The sequence below is a fragment of the Leguminivora glycinivorella genome, chromosome 18, assembly GCF_023078275.1.
Source record: "Leguminivora glycinivorella isolate SPB_JAAS2020 chromosome 18, LegGlyc_1.1, whole genome shotgun sequence".
NCBI lineage: Eukaryota > Metazoa > Arthropoda > Insecta > Lepidoptera > Tortricidae > Leguminivora > Leguminivora glycinivorella.
In genome coordinates, this window is record NC_062988.1 from 401436 (window position 1) to 422395 (window position 20960).

General features: G+C 38.2%; 2 protein-coding genes across 3 annotated transcripts; one reads left to right on the forward strand and one right to left on the reverse strand.

Annotated features, from left to right (window-relative positions):
- Positions 1-8527, forward strand: LOC125235867 (malate synthase-like). Its single transcript, XM_048142484.1, has 8 exons — positions 1-401; positions 929-1187; positions 1590-1917; positions 2675-2849; positions 3787-3895; positions 5471-5725; positions 7838-7971; positions 8307-8527. Exons 1-8 carry the CDS (start codon positions 151-153, stop codon positions 8422-8424), a joined length of 1629 nt encoding a protein of 542 aa, XP_047998441.1. The 5' UTR covers positions 1-150; the 3' UTR covers positions 8425-8527.
- Positions 8528-14243: 5716 nt separating this feature from the next.
- LOC125235993 (AN1-type zinc finger protein 2A-like) lies at positions 14244-20679 on the reverse strand. Of its 2 annotated transcripts, XM_048142671.1 has the most exons (7): positions 20477-20679; positions 20266-20308; positions 19066-19252; positions 18292-18446; positions 17156-17276; positions 16410-16515; positions 14244-14596 (listed from the first exon to the last, which is right to left on the reverse strand). In XM_048142671.1, exons 1-7 carry the CDS (start codon positions 20529-20531, stop codon positions 14361-14363), a joined length of 903 nt encoding a protein of 300 aa, XP_047998628.1. In that variant the 5' UTR covers positions 20532-20679; the 3' UTR covers positions 14244-14360. The 2 variants fall into 2 exon arrangements, with proteins under 2 accessions (XP_047998628.1, XP_047998629.1); XM_048142672.1 differs by lacking the exon at positions 14244-14596 and having other exon boundaries at positions 14696-16515; positions 20477-20675.
- Positions 20680-20960: the final 281 nt, after the last annotated feature.

Genomic DNA, 20960 nt, shown 5'->3' on the forward strand with positions numbered 1-20960 from the left:
AAAATAGAAAAAAAAAAGCTGATAAGGAAACAAACTTTGACCTTCGTAATGTATTTACTTCAATATAAGTTGTTGTCCGACGGTGAAAGACTCTATAACATCGAGTTACTTCTTAAGAATTGGTTGTTCCTTTGTTAAGTAACATATAAAATGGCAAACGTAATTATACTTCAATCGCCGCCACCAAAGTTAGAAGATGTCCAAAAAAAAGTTTTTAGCACCGGGGCCTTAGAGTTTTTGGCTAATTTACACAGGGAATTCGATGAAGAAATAAGCCAACTGTATGAGAACAGACAAAAACGGGCGGTGGAGTTACAATCATGTCCAAAACTGGACTTTCAGAAATCGCCGGAGAGGTTGGATAAATCATGGACTATTGCACCATTGCCGTTGAGACTTCAGTAAGTACAAGACAAAATACTGTAGTAAATAAGTAACTAATTAATGAGTTAATTTTCCTGGTTAAGATTCTTTTTAGTTTACATTGTTGTTGTATAGGTATCAGTGGCGTAGCGTCGATACAACTCGATTCCCAATGGGTTTCCTAAAATTCTGCAGTATCTGTTGAAGTCCATACAAAAGATCCCAAAAACCCCTCCGGCTTTACCAATGAAAATCTTCACGCCTTGCCACTATGCACTGATAGGTATAATTCATCTATTGCTTGCTTTTGTACATATAAAAATAAAAATAAAAAAATGGTTTATTTCAGACCATAGTATGATCCATAATAGGTTAGTAGATACAATTACACAAAAATCCTACAATACAATGATGCAATAGATCTTATAACTAAAAATTAGTACTTTTACCGCAAACCCTGTTAGGGCCTTGCATAATTAGGTACTTATAAATTATGTAAGTATTTAGTCAGTGTTATAAATTGTAAATCCTTACTGAGGTGTTGATTACAAAATCCTCTTTTTAGAAACCGTCATCTAGATCTCGGGGATGTCTCCCCCACTAACACAGCACATTTTGTGTCTGCGCTCAAAACCAATGTGCAAGGCATCCAAGTGGACTTTGATGACGGGCACTGCCCAACGTGGCGCAACCAGCTGGTGGGCTACCAGAACATCTACTTGGCTGTGAACGGGAAGCTGCAGGGAGCTCCGGTGAGCATCAGCATGTGCCCTGTCCTTATGCTCAGGCCCAGAGCTTGGAATATCATTGAGCATAATATTCTGGTAAGTGTTGCATTAACAAACAAATATAAGATAAAAACTGTTAACAATAGATGAACCCAGTTTAAACCCAGTTGGACTCAAGAGAAAAGGCTCCAATCCAGAAAAATCTGTCAATATAATTAGAATTTTCAATCAAACAAAAATCATTTATATCAACTGTATCTTTCAGAGGTTGGATCCTTTTGTTTCACTACATCCTAATAAAAGCCTGAAGCCATACTCATGTCCCAGTTTTGCATTTTTAACAGTTATATTAAGAGTTAAGTGTGTGACCACACCAATGTTATCTTCTTAGCTCTTCTCTAGCAGTCAACCGTTCCACCCAAGCATCTCCATTTGGCCCCAGCTCTCATGAGGAGCATGTGAAGTTAAATACCAATAAATAATTCACATTGTTTTCAGATTGAGGGCAAGGAAGCAATAGGACCACTTGTGGATTTCGCAATCCTTATGTACCACAATGCCAAAAAGCTTCACGAAGCCAACAGCGGACCGTACTTCTACTTATCCAAACTAGAGGGCGCAAGGGAAGCTAAACTGTGGAATAGCATATTCGTCTGGGTGCAGCAACAGCTGGACATTCCTCAAGGAACTATCAAGGCTTGCGTTTTGATTGAAAATATTGTGTCCACGTTTGAAATGGAAGAGATCCTGTATGCTCTAAGGGAACATTCGTTGGGATTGAATTGTGGTATCTGGGATTATTGTGCATCAATTATCAGTAAATTCGGTAAGTATTTTACTATTTTTTATAGGTGCCTAACTTTACTGCCCTACCCATTACCTACCCATGTACTCTTAAGCTCGGAATTCCGGTGTGAGCCGACCTTAAGTGCAGATAGATGATGATGTGTTCCCGTTAATCCATCATTTTATGGACATACAATAATGTAGACTGGCCACGGACCATCTCCAATATTAGACCATGGGAACTGACTGGTCAAAACCCTTTAGACAAAGAAATTCTGCTGCGGAAATGGCGCTGGATAGGTCATGTTTTACGAAGGGCAAACAACCACCCATCCAAGCAAGGGTTGACCTGGAAAATTCCCGGAAAAAGAGGGCAAGGTCGCCCACGTACCACCTGGAGAAGCACAGTGGAAAAAGAGGCGGCATCAGTTGGCCTCGGCTGGGCGGAGCTGGAGGAGGCCGCGATGAACCGCGAACAATGGAAATCCCTTCTGAGAGCCCTATGTCCCTGAGGAGGGATAACAGGATATCATCATCATCATAATGTAGATAGAGCTTCCAGAAGAATATTCGTTTTTTTAGGCTCGTTAAATAAGTTGGACGTAGTTACGCAGAAACGTTCCAATCCACATGAAATTGTCATTTAGTTTTAGACCTTGTATGAAAAATAAAAGTCTTTCATTTCAATGACAATTTCAGATGGATTGGAAAGTTTCTGCGTAACTACGTTCAGTTAATGGGCGTTTCCCAAGCAATGGAATCTAAAATTACAGAGACTCATGTTAATTTGCTCCCAGGCAGCCGCAAAGAGTTCCTTCTCCCGGACCGCAACAAGTACGTGAACATGTCTCGACACTTCCTGAGCTGCTACATGCGCCTGGTGGTGGGCACGTGCCACGCGCGCGGCGCCCCGGCCACCGGCGGCATGGCCGCCGCCATGTTGAAGCCTGGAGCCACCGCTGACGACAGAGAGTGAGTTTAGACTATAATACACCAGGGCTCGGATACCGGTTCAATTTTCAAACCGTTATCATGTACTTGCGGCAAAACTTTTAAAGGCCATGCCAGGATAAGCTAAGTGAATCTGCCCCCAGCGAGTTTTGGCTTGAATTTTTTTTTATTGATTCGGCTTTGTATTAGTATCTAGTATACCAAATTTCAGCTCCTAAAACTTTACAGTTTAGTGATTTAAAAAAAAAGAAATTTAAACTTTTTTTTTTTTTGTAGGACATTCTTACACAGATTGACTGAGGCCCACGGTAAGCTCAAGAAGGCTTGTGTTGTGGGTACTCAGACAACGATATATATAATATATCACAGAATTAGATTTAGATAGAAGAAACGAGTTCATTTATTTGTATGGCGACCGAGCGTGTCAGATTTTGTACTGAAGTTGTTACTTGCCTGTGATTTTAAATATGTCTCAGGCCCTTGAGTGTTGATAAGTTTTATGTTGTTGCAATTAAATATCATGTAACGAGGCATTTTTAATGTTTTTGTTGACTTCAACTTACAAAAATTGACGCCCGAAAGCTGCAAGCTGCGATTAAAGACGGACAACTCAGTGGATTTCACTGAGTTCATTTGACACGCAAAGTAGATACGTTTGCTTGATCTATGGTTTATATGACATCTGTGTAATATATAAATACTTATATACATAGAAAACATCCATGACTCGGGAACAAATATCTGTGCTCATCACACAAATAATGCCCTTACCGGGATTCGAACCCGGGACCGCGGCGTAGCAGGCAGGGTCACTACCGACTGCGCCAGACCGGTCGTCAAAACTTTCTTCGATATTTTTAACTATAAGATCCTTTCACTTGCTCGTTTTTCAATTCCACACTCGGTGTTAAAATACAACTTTGCACCCTTGTATAACAAATAACTATTATTTGCCTAGATCCAAGGAGATAATAAACAAGATATTGGAATCGAAGATTAAGGAGATCGAGGCAGGCGTCGATGGGTTCATGGTGTATGACTCCAGAGTTGTGCCCTTCGTTAATGAGGTGGGTACGGGTTCATGGTGTATGACTCCAGAGTTGTGCCCTTCGTTAATGAGGTGGGTACGGGTTCATGGTGTATGACTCCAGAGTTGTGTCCTTCGTTAATGAGGTGGGTACGGGTTCATGGTGTATGACTCCAGAGTTGTGTCCTTCGTTAATGAGGTGGGTACGGGTTCATGGTGTATGACTCCAGAGTTGTGTCCTTCGTTAATGAGGTGGGTACGGGTTCATGGTGTATGACTCCAGAGTTGTGTCCTTCGTTAATGAGGTGGGTACGGGTTCATGGTGTATGACTCCAGAGTTGTGCCCTTCGTTAATGAGGTGGGTACGGGTTCATGGTGTATGACTCCAGAGTTGTGCCCTTCGTTAATGAGGTGGGTACTTTTAACCCCCCACGCAAAAACGACGGGGTGTTATAAGTTTGTCGTGTCTCTCTGTTTCTGTTCCCGAACGGGTGGACCGATTTAGATTTAGTTTTTTTTTTTGTTTCAAAGCTGAATTTGGTCGGGAGTGTTCTTAGCCATGTTTCATGAAATCGGCTCACTATGTTGGGGGTCTTTTGAATATTTCCAATTTTTTATTTAGATTTTTAATTTAGATTCCAATGCTAAGCTAACGAACCATAACTTGTGTAGAATCTTGATGATTAATTGGTTCTGAAGAAGTAATCGAAATAAGGCAAATACAATCAAGGTTATCCTTAATATCAATTTGTTTTTTATTGCAAGGTAATTGTATTGATAGATGACGATTAGGTATAGGGACGGTTTTTTTTTTCGAGGAAATAATTTGTGTTTTAATTTGAAATTAACGTTAATCGTTTCTTAATAGAAACGTAATAGGTAATCCTATCGAATTTCCTATCTATCATGGAAAGTCAAGGATTTCATTACTTTAATGTTTTTATTTATGTACTCAATTAATTGGATGACAGATTTAAGTAAACGGCTTTGCTCGCGGCTCAATATTGACACGTGCGGTTAGACAATAACTTTGCCCCTTGTAAAACAAATAATACTTGCTAATGTCATATATTTACACTAGCTTTTTCTCGCGGCTTCGCTCGCGTTAAATTCGGAAGTTGCGGAATGGTTCATACAAACTTCCACCCCCCATTTTAGGGAAGTGGAGGGTTAGAAAGAGACATACAGTAGCATATGTCACTCTCCATCCCTTCAACTATCTCCAGTCAAAAAAATCACAAAAAAAATGTTATAAGTTTGACGTGTCTGTCTATCTGTCTGTGGTATCGTAGCTCCCGAACGGATGAACCGGTTTAGATTTTTTTTGTTTGGGGTGTTCTTAGCCACGTTTGATGGAAATCGGTACACTATGTCGAGGACTTAAAAAAAAAATTTTTAAACTACGTCGGTGGAAAGCAGTCACCGTAACCTATAGGTAGTATTAGACACAGACATTAGTAGAGTGTACAAGTTTCTAATAGTACCGTATGTAGTATTAGAAACTTGTACACTACCTTTTGCTGTGTCAAGTACACAGCAAAAAGGAGTGTACAAGTTCCAAGGAGGGTTCGGGTTGCCGACGACTCAATGGACAACGTATTGTGTTTATTTTCAGCTGTGGAACAAAAGCAGCTCCACCCCCAACCAGATATCCAAACAGCTGTCGCTCCACATAACCGCCGAGGACCTGCTGACCATCCCCAGCGGCGGGGTGAGCCTGCAGGGCCTGCGCCACAACGTGGCCGTCTCCATCCTGTTCATATACCACTGGCTGGCCGGCGTCGGACACTTCTTCTATAGCGGGAATGTTGAGGACTCCGCCACCGCGGAGATTTCCAGGACACAGATTTGGCAGTGGATCCGGTTTGCTGTAAGTGATATTTTAATATGAACCTTATACATGTTTTTAAGATCAAAATCCAGGAAGCGGTGTGTATTTTACGAAAGTTATTCTATAAAAGAAAACTATCAAAAAAGTAAGTGCAAAGTCGGAGAAAAAGTGTTGTATGCAACGGTGTTTAACTGAGTCAAAAATTATTCGTGGCGTCTTTATTAACAATTTTTTCGGCTTCGCCTTAAATTGTTACCCACGCTACTCGCCTTTTTTGATCTCTTTTATTAATCATTAGTTGTATAATACTAGGTACATTACGATACAAGTGCGTAAAAAAACCGGCCAAGAGCGTGTCGGGCTACGCTCAGTGTAGGGTTCCGTAGTTTTCCGTATTTTTCTCAAAAACTACTGAACCTATCAAGTTCAAAACAATTTTCCTAGAAAGTCTTTATAAAGTTCTACTTTTGTGATTTTTTTCATATTTTTTAAACATATGGTTCAAAAGTTAGAGGGGGGACGCACTTTTTTTCCTTTAGAAGCGATTATTTCCGAAAATATTAATATTATCAAAAAACGATCTTAGTAAACCCTTATTCATTTTTAAATACCTATCCAACAATATATCACACGTTGGGGTTGGAATGAAAAAAAATATCAGCCCCCACTTTACATGTAAGGGGGGTACCCTAATAAAACATTTTTTTCCATTTTTTATTTTTGCACTTTGTCGGCGTGATTGATATACATATTGGTACCAAATTTCAGCTTTCTAGTGCTAACGGTCACTGAGATTATCCGCGGACGGACGGACGGACGGACGGACGGACGGACGGACGGACGGACGGACGGACGGACGGACGGACGGACGGACGGACAGACAGACATGGCGAAACTATAAGGGTTCCTAGTTGACTACGGAACCCTAAAAAGGAAGTTCGAAACGAGTGGCGATCAATTAAAACACGACCGAAGGGAGTGTTTTAAATCGACATGAGTTACGAATATCGACACGAGTTATGTTTTCGCACGTGTATCGTACGACGTTTTTCAGTACAGATGAACCTCCGAAGTTTCGACCTGGCATATAATGAACCACTTCTCGCACTAATGAGTAAAAACCGGCCAAGAGCGTGTCGGGCCACGCTCAGTGTAGGGTTCCGTAGTTTTTCGTATTTTTCTCAAAAACTACTGAACCTATCAAGTTCAAAACAATTTTCCTAGAAAGTCTTTATAAAGTTCTACTTTTGTGATTTTTTTCATATTTTTTAAACATATGGTTCAAAAGTTAGAGGGGGGGGACGCACTTTTCTTTCCTTTAGGAGCGATTATTTCCGAAGATATTAATATTATCAAAAAACGATCTTAGTAAACCCTTATTCATTTTTAAATACCTATCCAACAATATATCACACGTTGGGGTTGAAATGAAAAAAAAAATCAGCCCCCACTTTACATGTAGGGGGTACCCTAATAAAACATTTTTTTCCATTTTTTATTTTTGCACTTTGTTGGCGTGATTGATATACATATTGGTACCAAATTTCAGCTTTCTAGTGCTTACGGTTACTGAGATTATCCGCGGACGGACGGACGGACGGACGGACAGACAGACAGACAGACATGGCGAAACTATAAGGGTTCCTAGTTGGCTACGGAACCCTAAAAAAACACCATCTGTACTGAAAAATATATATTTTAAAACATAAAGAGTTTTTGCGTGTCTAAGTAAAGCCCGGAGGTAGATTTTCAGAGTCGAAACAGTTATAAAGGTAGGTCTTATACCGACTAAGTGACTTTTCACTGAAAATCACACTTTGGATAGTTGCCTTAGCAGGCAAATGTGTTTTTTTTTTTAAATGATCGGTTGACTTTAATATCGTATTATAACACCAACTAAGTGACTGAACTTTTGACTGAAAACCACATTTTATTTATTTATTAAACATTTATTATTATTATTTTTTTTAACTTTATTGCTAAGTAAAAAATGTACAAAATTCGAACTTAATGCCAGAAGCATTCTCTACCAGCTAACCTTTGGGCCAAACAGTGGTCACATTGTGGATATTAGGCTCCTAAAGAAAGCTTGAAACACAACGTTTAAAAGTAGGCGAAATATCCTCAATTTACGTTTTATTTCCCTTCCAGCCTCACCTAGAAGACGAGCCGAAGCAGCAGGTGACGGCGCGCCTGGTCGACAAGACGGCCGCCAGCTTCGCCGCGCACGCGCACAAGAACCTCTGCCGCTCCAGCGCCGAGAAGAAGAGACTCACTGCTGCGAGGTAACCACACATAACATATGTACAATATTTACACGTGTACATAAACTCACAAAATATTTTCCTTGTGGTGTGGTGAAAAATGTTCTAGTGAAACAGAACTCGACGCATCGCTCAAGATTTTACTTCTCGAATTTATTGTCCCTTACAATCCTTGCCCCCTTGTACAACAGATAACTATACTCTGTCAAACAAGTCTGTCAGTAACTAAGAACAAAGAAAACTATATGCATCCTTTTCTTTAGGGTACTAGAGAAAAGGATACCTATAGTTTTCTTTGTTCTTATTTACTGACAGACGTGTTTGACAGAGTTCATTATTTATTTGAATGTTGTCAGATACATGAGCATGGAGTTGTTCCTGGCGCGGAGCCCGCCGGAGTTCGTCACGAGCTTCCTCAACGACAACCACAAGTTCCGCACGCTGCACAACAAGGCGCTGCTCAGCAACCTCTAACCTGCACACAATGTTACTGCTTCAGCCGCCAACGACTATTTATACACCGTGTTTTTTTTGTTTTCCGTTAAATTCGATATTCCGTTAAATTCGGAATTTTTGAGTCTCACGCGTTCGAATTCAAAAAATTGTCACTGAAAATAATAAGCGAGTCACTGTTTTCAACCGGTATTTTAGTGACAAAATCCCGTATGCGAGATTAAAAAATCGCCCCCCAGGAACCATCCTGTATATCAGTTTTAATTAAATTCGCAAAAAAAAATTTTTTCATCGTTTTCATACATATAATAAATGAACTAATTAGTGTGAGGGACCCTTAAGAATAATATTCAAGTTAGTGTCTAGTGATTGACGGCACATGTCAAAACAAATAACATTGGGAAGTGGTAAAGGCTGTCCCACACGTTCTCAGTAATTATTTCTTAATTATCTCGATAACTGTAAGAGTTGAGATGCTAGTTTCTTAGAGAAATTAATTGTATTCAGTCTAAAGAACCATCCCTTAAAGTTAACGGAATTCAATAAAAACAGGGTGTGTAAATAATCCTTGTATAGGATTTACAAACTTCATACTAAGAATCATACCTCGATTTTTTAGCGCCACCTATTAAATAAATGTCAAATATATTACTGGGACCAAAATAAACCTTATGTTACTAGTACCAAAGAGTATACATACCAGTTATTGTTTTGTTTGCCGGTTAAGTTTTATATTGTTGATTAGAATAAGTATATAAGGTCCTAATTTATTAGATGCAGATATTTTTACAGCTGATAGTACTCGGTCTCTGGAGTATATTAAACCGTGAAACATTATAGCTTTTACGATGTTTTTTTGGAGAAAACGGAAAAACAAATTTGCTACGTAAAAACATCCTGTTTATGTGATTATTAAATGAAAACTCATTGAACAGATTCTAGTACCTCTTTTACGTACCACTTAATTGTAACTGGCCACTTCAATGACATGTGCAGTTTTCCCGCCGAACCTTTACGACATTTACAACAAACAATTGTTGACATGACAGACAGTGTTATTGTGACATGTGATAATGCACATGATGATTTTTTTAGACGAAATTATAATTAATTTTTTGTTAGGAAAATGAAATCAAAAAAGTGACATGAAAAGATTTCTTAATTTATATTTAAAGTTAATTATTTTAATGTAAAGTATCATGTGTTAAAATATCTGCAACTAATAAATTAGGACCTTATATAGGTACTATGACATATTTATAGATGGTGTAGTACTGTTGTGAAATTAAGCTTTACCATAATTCATAAACTGAGTACCGTCAAATGGGGCTAATAGGAACGAAACTTAAAATGTAATTTACCTAACAATTTCTGTATGAAATAGTACTGAAACTAAAATAACAACACCACACTGGGGGGCGCCAAAAGCCTTCGGTAATTGTGTCATATACTTCAAAATCGGCCCTTGCCACCGTGTCCGAATGGCCGAGTGGTTTAGGCATCCGTCGCTATAACGTAGGACGCTGGTTCGAATCCAGCTTTGAACACTTGGTCACTTTTTCTTTGTATATGACATTTATTTCAGACCACACTTAAGATAAACCTTGTGTAATTAGAATTAGACCCTATTTTAAATTACGTCTCTATTCACCCCGATTGACAGTACCTACGGGTTACGAGGTTAACTAATGACTATATTTAGGATTATGTAAAAGTAGGTAAGTATAAATGGTGCTGGCTTAAGGCATAAACAAGATCTATTCCAATGCTTCATGTTTTCTGTGATATTTATGAGCAATTTACATTGTCTAATCTGAATCCACATTGAATTTTTGAATAAATTTATCTTTATTATTACTTGTGATTTTATTTTTTGTGTCAATAATACCAGTAATACCTAAGTATCTGTCTAGTCATATAGTAGTTTTTTTTTAAGAAACTGAGCTGCTGTATAGTCTGTGATCCACAATAAATATACTTACAATCTGGGTGTATTCAAGTCAAGAGTGAATAGGCTATTACTGAACCAGTGAGCTACAACCGCGGCCTTGTCGTCACTTTCCATCAGGTGCGACTAAGGTCACTGGCCAGATTATAACATAAAAAAAACAGTTTGCGATGCCAAAACCATTCTTGGATACATGCCTTAATCATGGGGAAATCTACCTACATACTGTTTTTTTATGCGATTGGCGGCAAACGAACAGACAGGGCAAAATTGAAGGGACGAGACCTCAGCCCCCCCCCTACTTGGTGGTGTGATGAAATTACTGCACCCATGCGGTTAAAACTGCCCCAGGCTATTCGCTTGGCGAACAGATGCCTATGAGGAGGCACACTCTAAGGTTATGATAGATGGCGCCACCCTATTAGTCCATTGCACAGATATAGAATTTCATACGTAAGAGCGAGAGATGATGCTTTTATTCTCTCTCACACATATGTGACAATGACATGCCTGGGTACTTGCACAGGCGCCGCCTGGAGGGATAAAATATCAGTGTACCTTCTCATTATGGAGGGAACACACTCTCACTATAATAGGAAACTTGACTGTTCTTAAAATAAAATATTTTATACCTTGCACGAAATAAAGCATCAGATAAAATAAGAAAAACATGGATAGAAGTTATTTTTATATCCAACTTCTATTTAATAAGTCAGGTAGAAATACTTATATAAAGTAACTGAGTTGACCGTGACATAAAAGGAGTCTGTAATAAAACACAATAACTCAGTTAACATTGATGTATATCTCAAAAATATAGATCTTGGTAATTCTTAGCTAAAGTGAACACAGCAAGCTAAGGTGTTGACAGACTGCACCCAAATAGGTTGTGGCAATATTAGTCGAGTTCAGTTATATATAGGGTGCATTAGGGTAATTACGAAAGTCGTCTAATTTCGAAAGTTGCATAAAAATCACCTTTATCGAGGGTTTACTGGTGAAACCCGATAAGTTGAGCAAACTGGTTTTTTGAAATTCGAACTATGTGCAATTTCCACAATGTTATTTCAAGGACAAATTATCTCGACGGGTTTGGCTAGTAAAACCTCGTTATTTCCATCATATCAAAAGGTTCCCCTTTCTAAATTACCCAAGCATTTCTGTCCTTCGGAATTACCCTAATGCACTTTACACAGTGCCGTTAACATAAATATGCAAACACTTAGGGGTTCCCCAAACCTTTTGCCGACCAAAAACAGCTTAGTATGAAGATGCTTACGCGTCGTCGCTGAACGCATCCGTACGCATGTTCATGAGAATCATGGGTGATTTTTCGATAGGTTTGAAGAGACCCAGAGTCTACTATGATCTAAAAGAATGTTTAATAGAATAAGATTGACACTATGCCATATTATTTTTAATAATTAGTATTTTTTCATAATAAATTTTATTAGGTACAGCGGGGCAAATCTCGACTGGGGGGCAAATTGTAACTGATCCACTTCTTCCATTATTACACTATTGAGTTCCACTCAACACGCGGCCATATTTATTATTTAACCAGTGAGCACTCTATTTAATAATGCAATCATTGTAAAACATGGAAAAATCATGATCACAATGCATGAATAAATAATTCCATTTCAAAAAATGGATCAGTTGCATTTGCCCCCCCAGTCAAAATTTTCCTGCTGTACCTTAATGATAAAACCACCTATTTAGGTTCAGTTATACATTCATGTGATTTTTCAAAAAACTGAGCAAATCCGTGTCGATCGACAAGCGTGTCTTTACGTCAAAACTCTTACCATAGACAAAAGTTAACTGAGCAGAATTTATACAACATTTTAATGGCTCCACTTTTACAAGTTTGGTCAGTTTGGTGAGCTGAACCTCTATCAGTTATACTTGATCATAGAGGAATACGTAAAGGAAGAGTTGTAACTCCAATAACTCCACACATCAGTAAATGCGGGTTATTTGTATAGGCATAGCTAACTGACATCTAGCGACAATCACGCGTCAAATAGCGTGAATTATCAGTACTGCTACTTGTCAATAGATGTCGCGACGAACGAAAAATCTAATGCTCACCAATTTTAAGCTAATATTACAATAGTATTAATCAGTATCATGTTTTCAATTCCTTCTGCTTGTAATATAAGTTGTAAACTGTTCTAATATTAAATATTTGGCCGACGAGACACTGTTGCCACCTAGTATCGAGTAGTGGTACTGATAATTCGCGCTATTTGACGCGTGATTGTCGCTAGATGTCACTTAACTATGCCTATACAAATAACCCTCATTTACTGATGTGTGGAGTTACAACTCTTCATGTAGGTACTTATTCCTCTATGTACTTGATAGATTAAACGTCACAGTAAATTACATGAATTGTATGGAGACAGTGAACAGCGCCGTCAAAAGGTAACTAGCTGGAATTAAAAATTACATACATTTTCTTTGACGTTCAAACTCATTGTAGGTGCTCAGACAAGTTACAAGTACGGCCACCATCAGATATATCTGAGCGGCCGGGGCGCTAAAAATATCTGAACACGTCTTATCGCCTTCACAGTAAAGGCGTGTTGAGATATTTGTGAGAAGCTTCACCGCTCCGATATATCTGATGGCGACTGTATTTATAGTCAACCGAGTTTTATACAATTATCAATACAATAAATGCTTAAGTCTTTTTGAAATGAAATATAATACAGTAAAATCTCGATAATCCGGCACCTTCGTCTCAGCAACACTGCCGGATTATTGAGATGTACTTTCAATAATATAAGTTATAATAAAGATTGACAAGAGCTTAATAATATTAAAATATTACGAGAAAATTATACCAACACTAACATCTAATAAATTGAACAGTAAGATATGTTTAAACAATCATAGAATTTATAATTGAACATTCAAATAGTGCATTATGTCAAAACAACCACGAATTACAATCAACTGATCATACTTTATTTATACGTGTCTCGTTCTATGCTGCATAGTGACTTCTGAGGTAATAATGAACAAGAGAAGGGATTTTTTATTAGCCTTTTTTATGTACCATGGCTTATAATATGTACATACTTATTAATATTATGCTTAAATAACAGCGTATTATTCGTTTAGACAATGTGGTACTTAGCTCTTACTTGGAATTGTCACAAATACTTATATTAATTGTAATTAGTGGCTTACCTTTACAATAAGGTTACTAATCTTATATAATGTATTTCATACTTACTGGACCCAATATAGTAGTATATTAAAGTTACAATCATAAAAATTAAGAGATTTATACATAAAATCCTGATTATGTATTTTTTTGCGAAAGATCCATTTTTAAAAATAAAACGACACGACAAACATGAATTCAAAATTTAATTATCTTGACATTATATGACGTTTTCGAGTAAAAGGTCATTGTCGCTTACCATAAGGACGAAATTTGCTCGCAACTTTAGCACATTGGTTAGACTGGTTAGACGACCTTATGCTTAAGCGACAATGGTCGGTCGACTGTGGTCGCTTTTGATTGAGAACGCCACATATAATGGACATAGACCAACTGTCTTTTCCATGGAATGTGAATTAACGATTGTTAGAAAGGGATCAGCAAAATAAATTCAAAAACATTATTAGAAAAAAAAAAACCAGTTAAGTATTTTCAAAGAGTCAGTTCTTATCCATGGTCAAATTATTAAAATACTTTTTTTTTCTTTTGCTGACTCAACGCCGATCTCTTTTACAAAGTGTAATAAGAGTTTTAAATGATTTACGGTTAGTTTCATAATACTTATATTGACCGGGATATAGACCGTGATTACCTTTTTGATTTTTATTGAGGTCCCGATATTCGACGCAGTTGCATGCATCATGATCACGGAAAACTAAAGACGGCGGGTGGATGTCAAAGTTGCGTAGATAATTTCAATAAAAATCAAAAAGGTAATCACGGTCTATATCCCGGTCAATATGTCTAAAGTGTAATAAAATAACTTAAGAATCAAAAATCATCATATTTATACACATCATCATCATACGAATACGCCTTTTCACCTCGGCCACCGGTATTATAAAACATATAGTATATATACTTCAAACTAGCCAGTACATATAAAGTAATAAGTATAGCCGCTATAATCACCAAAATATCGCAGAAATTGTGTTGGGGGTCGATTCGATCTCGTGGCGAGCTGACGCTCCGGTCCGGGCCCCTAGCTTGGGTTTGACTGCCTAAAGCTGTTAGCAATACAATCCAGTTTTAGTATGTACATCGAAAACGCGCTTAGTGGCTGTGGGTGTGCACTTTTGCAGTCACAAGGTGTGATGAGCTTATAGTTTTTTTTTAATGAATGAATAATTGTTATTTAATAGTCTGTTACTAGTCGGTCGGAAACTCTCAGTATAATTATTCTGAACTAATGTTTCAAAAATGCAACGACTACGAGTATTAATTTAAGTGCAAGGCTATACTGAAATTTATAGTAGGTATAGGCATTTAAAAATCCATACTAATATTATAAATGGGAAAGTGTGTGTGTGTCTGTTTGTTTGTCCGTCTTTCACGGCAAAAGAGAGCGACGAATTGACGTGATATTTTAAGTGGAGATAGTTGAAGGGGTGGAGAGTGACATCTTAGGCAACTTTTGTCTCTTTCTAACACGAGCGAAGTCGCGGGCAAAAGCTAGTAATTTGATAATGCATACATTTGATCTGAAATTAATTGGACAATCATGAATTTTAATAATAGGTACACATACTGTGGGATAACGGCCCAAAAGGTTAGTATTTTTATAACTGGACATTGCAATAATTATTAACGTAAGCGAAAATGTCATAGAACAGCCAAAGCTAAGCGTTAGGGGCCTTTTAGATCTCCTAAGATACGCAACACAAAATTTTTTATTGCTCGATCCGATTTCTGCGCTTTACAATAGGTACAAGTTTAGTGGCGTATCTTGAAACATCGTAAAATAGATCAAATTCAACAATACATAATATTTTTATAAAGCATAGATATTTAGGTTACAATTTGTAAGTTCCAGAGTAAAAGGTACCACATCATCGGTTATAATAAGGACGAAACTTACTCGTATATTTTTTCAAGTGTCTTTATTAAACGAGATAAAGGTAACTTTTGCTTGAAAACAACATATTTATTCTCAGTTACAATAGTGATGTTTTTACATATAAGTAATAATAATCACAAGCACATGGTACATACATAAGATACATACTTAGGTTTATTTATATTAGCACACCCTTTTTGCTATTATTTTTTGCAAATATAATCGAACAATATGACGTAGAACGTTGTCAAGCGTACCAGGCGGCCTAGCCAAGGTAACAAGGTAAATGTTTTGTGATTATGGAGCGTAAACGATTGTCACTTTGGCTACGCACCCAGTTAGTCAGTTGATCTCTTAATTTATTATATACATATAGGTATTTGTGACAATATTATAATACATATTAATAATAGTAGCACATGCGTATTGGATGAACAAGAAATTCATAAAATATCTCATAAGAGACTGGTCATTTTAGTCGCTTTTTAAAACTTTTCATTGTACCTACCGGGCTACATTTGACAAATCAGTGAATCTTTTATAATACGCTCATAAGTAAATTTCTAGGAGGCCATTTCGACCCTTTAAATACATTAATATGAGTCTTTCGAATATCGCTCTGGCTTTCTTTAATATAAGCTAGTTAGTCTTCTCATGGATGTATTAGGTCTTCTAAAAATTGTGCACGGTTGTTGGGGATATATTAGGGGTCCTAGAAACTGTACAAGTTATTTTCTCCACAATACGTTACCATGTTAATTAAGCTAGTCGCGTCCTATTGGAGATGCATTAAGTCTCCTACTTGGAGATATATTAGGTCTCCTACAAGTTGTGCACTGTTAGAAATTGTACAAGTTCTGTTCTCCACGATCCCCATACCCATTTTAATTAAGCTAGTTGCGTTTTATTGGAGATGTATTAAGTCTCTAAGTTGGGGATGCATAAGGCCTCCTATGAGACGGTGCAGCGCGAGTTCTGCTCACCTCCGACGCGGCGCGCCAGGGCTCTCGCGACGGCCACGTCGCCGCCGCCCAGCGCCGCGCTCTGCAGCGACAGGGACAGGGCGCGCGCTAGGGCTTCATCCTCCGACTGGAAATAAAAAATAAATCTTGTAATCAGCATGAATATTAAGGCCTTCGTGACTTAGTTGGTAAAAGCGATTGGACTGGTATTCTAAAAGATTGCAGCTTCTAATCCTAAATTGTTCTATTTTTCCTTTATTCATTTTTTACGCGATTGGAGGCAAACGTGTAGACAGGAGTGACTGGACAGGTTGCCTGATAGTAAACGATCACTGCGCCCATGGACACCCAAAATACCAGAAGGGTTAGAAGTGCGATGCCGGCTTTTAAAATGGGTGTAAGCTCTTTTCTTGGACATTTGAAGTTCGTATCGGTCCGGAAATATTGCAGGCAATTCATTAAACAGTTTAGCTGTACGGCAGGAAGTTTCTGGAGAAACGCACAGTTGAGGGCTGCCAGCCATCTAAGTGGCGGATATGAAAATGTTGTCGCCTAGGGCGATGGCGGAAAGAAACGGCAGTGTCTGTCTGTGGCATCGTAGCTCCCGAACGGATGAACCGATTTCGATTTAGTTTGTTTTTGTTTGAAAGATCGGTAGTGTTCTTATGTTTCATGACAATCGGTCCTCTATGTCGCGGTCGGGGGTTTTTTCAAAATTTTAATTTTGTGGTTAGGTGATTTCGTTTTCCTTATTAATATTTATTTACCATATTGCCCTGCACGTCTTGTAGAGTGGCGACGTGCGTTCGGCCCGCGTCGCTCGCCACCGGCGTCTGGAACTGGAGCTTGCTCGCCTGGCCCCCTTGTAACCGAGCCATGGCTGCTTCGCTGTTCACAAAAACGTAATACTTCATTATAATAAAATAGTATATTTGGGGCTTAATTACGACACTAGTGCGATAGTTAACACGCATGATAATTAACAACTATGACAAAAATTTAATGGCTCTAAGTATCGTCATCATCATATCTCCTCCTAGCCGTATTAGAGACCGGCCACATCTAAGAGGCGCATGTCCTGAGGTGCGGAACGGACGTCCGCGCCACGCCGCCGGAATGTAATTCAAAACGTCTCCTCAGTACATTTTGTATAGGAAGGACGTAAGACGCGCCCCAGGCGGCGCGGCGCGCGCCACGCCACCGCCACGCCGCCTGGGGCGCGTCTTACGTCCTTCCTATACAAAATGTACTGAGGATACGTTTTTTGAATTACATTCAGGCGGCGTGGCGGAGACGTCCGTTGCGCGCCCCGAGACACGCGACGCTTAAGTGGGAACGCTGCCTTAAGTCTTCTCAGGTGACTGACTGATGTAGCCAATTTTTGCTTTATAGCAATATGTATGACACACGCGCGAATAGGTAATTTCGCCGCCGCCTCGGAAGTAAGCAGAACTCGCGCTGTACATTCTCATAGGACCCCTTATACATCCCCAACAGTGAACAATTTGTAGGAGACCTAAAGCATCTCCAAGTTGGAGCTTAATACATCTAACTCGTGATGATCCTCCTTGCGTTATCCCGGCATTTGCCACGGCTCGGGAGCCTGGGGTCCGCTTTGACAACTTATCCCAAGATTTGGCGTAGGCGCTAGTTTTTACGAAAGCGACTGCCATCTGACCTTCCGACCCGAAGGGTAAACTAGACCTTATTGGAATTAGTCCGGTTTCCTCACGATATTTTCCTTCACCGAAAAGCGACTGGTAAATACATCTAACTCGTGTTGATTTAAAACATATCCTTATTTAATCTTATAAGGTGTAGTGATAGTGACTTGGTTCCAATTTTATTTTAAAGGTCTTCAGATTTTTTTATATATTTCTTGTAAAAAGCAGAGAGTACTTACGCGGCGCGTTTCCGTTTGGCCGCGAGCGGGCCCTCGCAGGCGTGGTCCGCCGTGTGTCGGTGCTTGAGGCAGTAGTTCAGAGTGCACTCCCCGCACGTTATGGGGACCATCTCTTTCGTCTTGCAGCCTTTGTAGGCGCAGCGGTTTATGTATACCTGAGGAAGTAAGGTAAAAACTGATAAACTATTGCAGGATATCATGGAAACACACAGACCTATCATTTCGCTTATGCTTTTAAAGTAAAGACAGCTGCACTGCAGTGTGCGAAAGAGAAGCGGTCACATATATGGATATCCCATGAGTGCAAAAGAAGCAGATCACAAATCAGGAAACGTGACCATTTCTAAGACTCGAAGGCGGACGTAAAAAGTTTAACGGATCAATCGGACTTTTCAGTACAAAATGTTGTAATTAAATTAATTAAATTAGAAAGTTACTACCAACACCAAATTGGTATCAACCTGTTTGCTCATTTTTACAAGACTGAAAAAAGGACACTGTTGCATATTAATGTTTTTATTATTTTCTAAATACAACGTAAAAACGTTTATTCAGCAAATAGACAAGGTCTCTTTTACAACAGGCTGGGTAAACTTTACATTTATAATAATCTTCAAAATAAAGAAAAATAACAGAGATGTATATGTATAGTCTCTGGAGATCATAATAAAAATAAAAATTAGGGATGTAAAAGGTCCCCAATGTTATAATACTAAAACTATTAAGATGTGGAGCTGTAAAGTCTCTCCAAGTGTCAGTTCTGTTAGTATTTACCTTTTTTCTCCTCTCTTTAGCCGGGTCCGACTGGCATTGGTTGTCTATGTGTTCGCTGACGGCCACATCCGGTCGCTCTCCTCTCTTCCCCGGGACTGGCGCCCCGCAGAGAGGACATTCAGGTACTTGGACATCTCGAGTGTTGGGTGCGGGGCAATCATGGTTTGTGTAGGCAAAGTGGTCTGAACTGGAATACAAAATGGGATAAATTAGCCAGGCGTAATGTAGGTGATGCTGCAATTATTTAAACCAATGTGTTTTATAGTGCAAAACAGATTGTTTTTATTGATACAGATTTTCATGAAGTAAGTCATAATAATAATATTGAATATCAATACCATTGTGTTATATAAACTAGTTTTCAGACAAATAGAATTTCTGTTGGGAAAAACATGCATAATAAAAGTGTATCCAAGGTCATAATAATATGCATTGAATTATGTTTGTTTTGTTATCTGACCGCAAACACCAATGTGGGAAGTTTTATCACAATGATAAACTTAAAAATTGTGAATAGACATTCATTAAAATTAATAAAAAAATATTTAATGGGCAAAACTAAGAATACTGTACAACTTAAAATTACGTCTAAAATGATAAATAAAGATAAAAACTACATTAAATAAAAGTAAAAGCAACCAAAACCTTATAATTTAATGAGAATAAAAAATGACTTATTTCCCTTGTGTAGGCAATGGGTACCAGTCTCAGCTTGATTTTCAGATTAGTCCAGTATAATTACCAGTATAAGATATATCTTTCAAGGTAGGATGAACTTAAATAGTGGCAAGGTGAAATATAGGAGAGGACAAGTTACAAGTCAATGCTCATGGGATATAGTCATCTGAAGATATATCTGAGCAAGTGAACAGTCAAGGTGCTCCAAACATATTAACATATTCTCTAACACCTTGACAATTGAGGCATGTACAGACATTTAAATTTGTGAGAGCCTTGATATATCTAATAAAGACTGTTCAATGGTTTCATTGACTTGTTTGTGATAGAAGGCACACATAATTTAACTATTAAGTAGATACATAGAGTATAAGGAGTAATTATACTTACAACTTTCCAAATACAGTCATTGAGATATACAGAAATGCAACATGATGCACAAGGGAGTAAGTGTAACCTTGGAACTACCAAAAACAATTACTAAATGGGGTGATATTGATATTTTTAAAGTAAATAGCTTACCAGAATGATTCTAGACAAGCCCCACATTTCATGGGCAGGAAATCTGAAAAACCAGAATATTCTTTTAACTTAATGTAAACAAGCTAAGTCTTTCAAGTATGAAGTAGTAAAACTTGCGAATCATGCAAGTTGGGGTAACTTCTAGAAGTAAAGTACACTCGTTTAAATATCGAAGAAGACGCCGAGACTGTAAAATATTGTTTTTACTTACCCAATCTATTACAGGTGCTGAAAGCACAATTTCGTCCTAGGTGTGGAAACTCCATTATAATTTAATTGTTTTAACTACACTTCACAAGTCACGGTCGGGCTAAAACCACTCTCACTGACGTTCGAAGAATAAACTGTGCTACGCGTTGCAAAACAAATTTATACGTTCAATGATAATGAATTCGTCATCACATCATTTCTCAATGAAACGACATTTTCGCATCATTTTCGAAGAATTACAGTTTATGAAAGTAGCTATAACTGACATTTATGACTGTCAGTGTGTTCTTTAGTTGGGTTAAATAAATATTTAGTATCGGATAGCCTTATTTTTCAAATATAAACAATCTGGGAAACAAATTCTATGTGAAAATCAAATTAGAAATATTAAATAAACCGAACAAAATTTCGACTCAGTTGTTTTAGCTAGCTCTAATAACAAGTACGATGTGTCAGTGTCAGCGTGACTTGCATTTGACATTGAC

Excerpts from the sequence above, each read along its gene's own strand:
- LOC125235993 (XM_048142671.1), bottom strand. The coding sequence starts at position 20,531 with ATGGAGTTTCCACACCTAGGACGAAATTGTGCTTTCAGCACCTGTAAT. Across the intron at positions 19,253-20,265 it reads GCTTGTCTAGAATCATTCTG|TTCAGACCACTTTGCCTACA; the intron begins GTAAGCTATTTA and ends TTTGTATTCCAG. Across the intron at positions 18,447-19,065 it reads CTAAAGAGAGGAGAAAAAAG|GTATACATAAACCGCTGCGC; the intron begins GTAAATACTAAC and ends TTACTTCCTCAG.
- LOC125235867 (XM_048142484.1), top strand. The coding sequence starts at position 151 with ATGGCAAACGTAATTATACTTCAATCGCCGCCACCAAAGTTAGAAGAT. Across the intron at positions 1,918-2,674 it reads ATCAATTATCAGTAAATTCG|GCAGCCGCAAAGAGTTCCTT; the intron begins GTAAGTATTTTA and ends ATTTGCTCCCAG. Across the intron at positions 2,850-3,786 it reads GCCACCGCTGACGACAGAGA|ATCCAAGGAGATAATAAACA; the intron begins GTGAGTTTAGAC and ends TTATTTGCCTAG.